Source organism: Dendrobium catenatum, unplaced genomic scaffold (assembly GCF_001605985.2).
Source record: "Dendrobium catenatum unplaced genomic scaffold, ASM160598v2 fragScaff_scaffold_1132, whole genome shotgun sequence".
Lineage (NCBI taxonomy): Eukaryota > Viridiplantae > Streptophyta > Magnoliopsida > Asparagales > Orchidaceae > Dendrobium > Dendrobium catenatum.
In genome coordinates, this window is record NW_021319594.1 from 126807 (window position 1) to 133111 (window position 6305).

At 32.3% G+C, this 6305-nt stretch overlaps 1 protein-coding gene across 3 annotated transcripts in view; it reads right to left on the bottom strand.

The window, feature by feature from the left end:
* Positions 1-1703: 1703 nt before the first annotated feature.
* The window catches only part of LOC110111012 (sulfite reductase [ferredoxin], chloroplastic), a 25191-nt gene continuing 20589 nt past the window's right edge, over positions 1704-6305 (bottom strand). For all 3 annotated transcript variants that reach the window (XM_028698744.1, XM_028698743.1, XM_020842693.2), the window contains one exon: positions 1704-2364. In XM_028698744.1, coding sequence (XP_028554577.1) covers positions 2158-2364 — 207 coding nt within the window. In that variant the 3' untranslated portion in view covers positions 1704-2157. The remainder of the gene's footprint in view (positions 2365-6305) is intronic.

Here is a 6305-nt window from a genome sequence, read left to right on the forward strand (position 1 = left end):
AACTCCATCTGCATATAATAAGTATATTATAATTTAATATATAATTAATTTTAGTGAAATTTGAATTAAAATATTTTTAATAAGTATTTTTCAAGATAAAAAATATTAAATTGGAACATCATTTTCTAAAACTTTTACAAATCTTTGGTCTTCTTTACATCATCTTTCTCAATTCTCATCAACAATATTATACTATTATGTTATAAAATAAAAATAAATGACCTTAAATTCTCATCATAATAATAAGAAACAAAACTTTTAGGCGTCATTTGGGATAATCTTTTTATTATTTTCTAAAACAAAATTTTAGTATTAAATTTTTTAAATAAAAAATTTTTATGCTAAAAATTTATTTTCAAAAATAGTAAAAAAAAATATTCCAAACAAAATCTTAATCAAAAGCAACATAGCTTTGTAATAATTAAAATTTATAATAATATATGAGCCAAATTTTTTTCCAAATATTAGTGCTTCTCCCTAGCTAAAAATTTGATTTTGCTAAAGAGTAATGGTGATCAAATGTCACCAATATCAAGTATAAATTATTATTAAAGCTGCTCTCCATAGTCTAAGGTTAATTATAGCTAAATAAATTATAAATGAATTATTACATTTCTTTGAAAAAAAAAAGTCATTGTTCAAAAAGCATTAATTTCTCTACATTTTATATCTTAACTTTTTTAAAAGTAAATTAACACAATATAGTAAATGATTCATATCATCATTGTTCAATAAATTTTACACTAGCTATCGACTACCTAACACAGCCCTCCATTTTTTGAGAAATTATTAGGTGCGGACACTGGACCGTCCGGAGATGAATCAGAATGTGCCACGTCACTGGATACACAACAGTACCTAGCCGCAATACACAGCAAACAGGTGACATGACACATTTTGATTTGCCTCCAGACGGTGTTAGTATCCACACAGAATAATTTCACCTATTTTTATTATTGAGAGCTTGATACCCGACAACAATATTAAGGGATACAATGCAAGGATTTCATAGGAGGTCGATCACACTAGTACTACTCATGCTTAACTAAGAAGTTCTGATGAGATCCAATGCACTAGTGCTAATATAATCGCACCTACGTAGGTAGATAAAAACATGATATTATTGTTGTATGAGTAAAACAACATAGTATATATCATAAAATAACACTAAAACAAGTTCAACCCATAAATCATATATATATATATATATAGAGAGAGAGAGAGAGAGAGAGAGAGATTCATAAAACTTCAAAATGTTGTGATTCTACTAATGAAACGGCTAGACTCAGCTTGAGATAACATAATTTATCTCTTCCAATAGAATAACTACATGAATTAGATAAAATAATTCAAAGGAAGAACAGCTTGCAATAAATAAATAAATAAATAAAATTTCACCAAAATATTCTCTTACTCAGAATAGACTTCAAAATATTTAAATTTATACTGAGATGAATTCTGCACACGGCATTCCTAAATTACACTAATCTCAATATAAATTTAAAGATTTTAAAATCCATTCTGATATATTTCGTATTAAGATATCCTCATAGAGACGCAAAAAAGACCAAGCAAAAGATGAAAGAAAATCAAAATTATGAACTTCTAAAATGATCCAATGTGTTAATAATTGACAAATTGTGGCTTTGTGAAGAAAAAGACTTGGTCCAATATGGTTGCTTAAAGAATAATTGGTCCAAAAATTTTGGCAGAAAATAAAGGTTTACTGTGCATTGAATATTTGAAAATTTCATAAAGTTTTCATCAACAAACTTATACTAATAGCCATATAGCAGACAAGTGGAAGCAGCAATTCTCATGCTGTACAGCATATGGCAAATACTACAAATCATATCAATACAGCCAAAGAACAAAACATCACAGATGTCTGAAGATAAAACAAAAATTTCTGTTTAGTTGGAGAAATTATTCTGTACGGACACCAGATTATTCAGAGATGAATGAGAGAACACCACGTCACCCAGTACATAGCACCGATACACAGCAAAAAAGTGATGGGCGCGCTCTCATTCGTCTCCGAACGTCATCCGGTATCCGCACAGAATAATTAATCCTTTGGTTGGGGTATCTCCTAAATCAAATAGGAAATAGGAAAAAGGAAAAGAGGCTTTACATTATGCAAAGAGAAATTCTCTTTCATTCTTCTTTTCCATTTTGCTGGGAAGAAACATAATTGCGGATTACCTCCATGGCTAGCTGGTGAGCAGATTTGCTCTGAATCTGGGCAAGCTCCTCCATTGCTTCATATGTTTGTCGGTCGGCAAAAATTTTGAGATTGTGTTTTGTAGGAGACTTTATAACACCATCCCACTTATTGACCATCTCTTGCAACTTATCAAAGCCCTATAGAACAAAAGCTTGGTTTGATTGCCTTGTGAATGTTGGATTGCAATCAGATTGTAAACAAAATTTATGATAAATTCGGCTATATTTGTGAGTTTGCCAATTGCATTATCAGTAAGTTTAAAGTATGCAAGGTCCAGAGTTAGCTCATGCATGCTTTAGATGAAAAAGGTTAAAAGATTCAACTCATTTCTAGCAAAATGGAAATGTAGTACAGAGTTTTGCACACCACTCCATTACATGAAAATGGAAATCATGGAAACAAAGCTCATGTACATGGAATATCAAACACTAGTTAACAAGCCAAAATGGTTTTACTGAACCAAAGGTAACACCAAATTTCAATAGAAGCATAAAAATCTCAAACTTAGCAGCATGCGGCAAATCAAGTTGGTGGAGAGAGAATTGCTTTTGATTGTCATAACTTTTTATTTCTTGGCTTACTAAACTTTTTAATACTATTTTGAAGTCTAAAAAGATGACATATGAGTGAAGAATGAGTGTGTTGATTCATATTTTTAAGAATAAAGGTGATATACAAGATTGTGCAAATTATAGAGGAATTAAGTTAATGTGCCATACTTTAAAACTATGGGAGCGAGTCATGGAGCGTAGGTTGCAGCGTGATACTAATGTTTCTCAAAATCAATTTGGATTCATGCTTGGTAGGTCTACTTTGAAAGCCATATATTTATTGAGAGGTTTGATGGAGAAATATATAGAGAAAAGGAGGATCTACATATGATATTTATTGATTTAGATAAAGCATATGATAAAGTTCCAAGAGAAGTGCTATGGAGAGTTCTTGAAAAGAAAGGAGTTAATAATGTTTCTATTCAAACAATTAAAGATATGTATGCAGAAGCTATTACTTGTGTTCAAACATAAGGTGGTATGACAAAATATTACTCTGAGTTGATCCCTACTTATGGTCAACGATGAGATATCTAATTCCTTTGATAGAAATAAAGAAAGTCCGCACAACTATACCGACATTGTGCCGCTTCAATAATTTTACTTGTCTAATTCTATAAATGATTTGATGGAAATAATGTAGCATAGTCTGGTTTTGGACATAATTTGCACACATATTGTCCTCTTAGTCATGTATTGAATTCTTTAGTGGGTATAATGTGACTAACTGGGATTTGAGCACACTCTATTGTACCCATTTGTGTTGCTAGTTTCAAGAAAAGTAAAGAATCCTTATGAAGGATAACAGCTCTAGAATATCAAATATATTTTTGTAGATATTGCAGGTGATGTTAACATGAAAGTTCTGATAGTAAACTTCGTCTTAAGAAGTGAAACAACCGTAAAATCACTCGTTTGAGGACAAAAGAAATAATAATGATGAGTGATATCATCTATGAATGCAGGCATAGAGATATAAATATTTCTGGCCAATCAAAGAGCTCTGCAAAATGAAGTATATCAATTCTTTTGTATAGTAGAGTCTACAACCATGTAAATAAAATATTTTTTACATATCAAAATGTCAAATAAATGAATTTGCGTATGTACCTTAAAAAAGGCCATGAATATAGTATTTAAATGTGTCTTACATGGAATCAGAAGACCTGAAGTTTTTATGAACTTATTATGCATTTCTCCAATGACATTTTAAAAAACAGTATTAAAATGCTGACTAACAATTTCTCTTGTTTGTTGAAAGTAGAAGTGAATAACACGATTACACATGCTATGACTAAGTGTATGGACTAACACAACAATTTGTTCTTCAATGCCCACATTAATCATATCCGCAAACAATCCGCAAACATCTCTCCACTTTCAGAGATTTAACACAGATAAAAATAAAAACAAAATATAGCCAACAAATGTATGCATCTCATTGTGTGCTCCGTTCAAGATTAAGATTTTGTATTCATTAAAAGAAACAAAAAAGTTATCACATCATAACTAACTGCATGCATTTCATTGCTACTCAACTTTTTTGTCACCGCAAAATTCATCCCAATCAAAAGATTGTTCTTGAATATTATGTGAATGGTCATCTATGTAGATTCTTCTGGTTTAGTACCTCTATGTTATTTTAAGAAAAAAAAGTGAAGTTTAATCGAATCCATGTTCTATATATCTTGGGATTCTTAAATGAGCACTTATTTTGAAGTAATCTGAACCTATGATTATACTGAGAAAAATAAATTGATGTTATACTCAATGTGCCGTTCTTAACTAGAAATGGTCCTCCACTTTGGGTTGGGTAGTTAGATTTATGATCCCGATTTTCACCAAAAAAATAAAAGAAAAAAAAAATTTGCTATCCCTTCTAAGTTTAGCATTAAAAAAAATTATCTTTTTTTCTATTTAGTTGAATGCTAATGATATTCTTCTTGTTGATAAAACTAGAGAGGGAGTTAAAGGAAAACTTAAATTATGGAGGTCAAACTTAAAGTCTAAAGGTTGAGCAGATATAAAACCAAATACACAGAGTGTAATTGATGCAGAACTACGTATGAATGCAGTCAATTCATTAGGAATTTGCGCAACTCTTGATTAGAATAAAATGAAGAAACTAATAGCAGCTCAAACAACTAAATAAAACGAATAAGGGGGTCACACCTGCTTAGGTTAAATCACATAACCAGATATTTGAGGCTTTCAAAATAAAACAGAAAATAATATTATGCCAAATAGTAGTTTCAAATAAAATCCATAATCTAACAACGAGAGTTAATAAGCATAGAGGCACGCTCAAGACCCTACGTTTACTAAGCTTAGCATGAGCAAGGAGAATCGTACTTCTTGACTACAATCAAGCACAAGATAAAGTTAGATTTAAGAAATATATTGAAAGGGAAAAAAAGAACCTTTGTCACGGTTCGGTGGAGATCCTCCACATGATGCCTTCAAACTGTTCTTCGATTGCTTCCACCAACGTGTTCAGAATACGCTCAATATAATCTTCGACGGTGTGATCGATCCTTGTATTAACGTCAAAGAAGGTTGATTGAAGAATGTCGACGAAACCGTCCTCGTCGTAGGTTAGGCCGTAGTCATTCTCCGGATCCGCCATTCATAGATGCTAGTTGGCAAGTCCTCCAAGGATTATTAGCACCCTTGATTAATGGGGAGAGAAAGAAGTTTCTCTCCAATAGAAAATCGGGAAGGGGCTAAGAAAAAGTTCCTTTCCCAAAATCTGAAATTAAATTTCAGTTTTTAGAAAATCAAGGATGAGAATTCTAGGGGGAGAATCCAATCCTTAAATTCCGGTGGCGAATTAAGTGGAGAGAGAGAGAGAGAGAGAGAGAGAGAGAGAGAGAGAGAGGGGCGGCTATGGAGAGAGAGGGCTTCAATTTGATTCCAAGATTGGAGAGCCTTCTTTGGAAATCAAACTAAATAAAGGTTCAGTAAATTTCGGCTAGGGAGCATGTGGAAGTGATTTAAATTTATTTCCAAGAGGAGTTAGAGGAGGTTTAGGAAATAAATTCCCAAAATTCCCCTATAGGGGCCGGCGGCATGATGGAGTAAAGGGCCAATTAATGAGTGCAATTAAGGTTTCTTAATTTAGGTTTTGGACTTAGGAAAGATTTATTTTAAATCCAATTGAATTTAAATTTCAAATTAGATCCTAAATAAATACTTTCCTAAAATAGAGGAGTTATATGAGGAAGGATTTTGAATTCAAAATTCAATTGAGTTGAAATTCAAATTATCCTAAATTAACTCACAACCCAATTGGGAAACTCAAGAGTGAAAGGGGGTTGTGGGCTCCGAAAATTCGGCCCCGGCCTCCTCTGCCGCGCTATTTCTTTTTATTTCGGCGAGGGAGTTTTAACGAACTAAGTTCTGGGGTAAATTTTGGAAGGCAGATGAGTTTGTAGATAAGACACTACCCAGAGATTTCGCCCTCATTTTGTGAGAACTTTATGATCTGAGTTCTGGTTTCCTATAGGCGCAAGCCCCTATAGTTAATT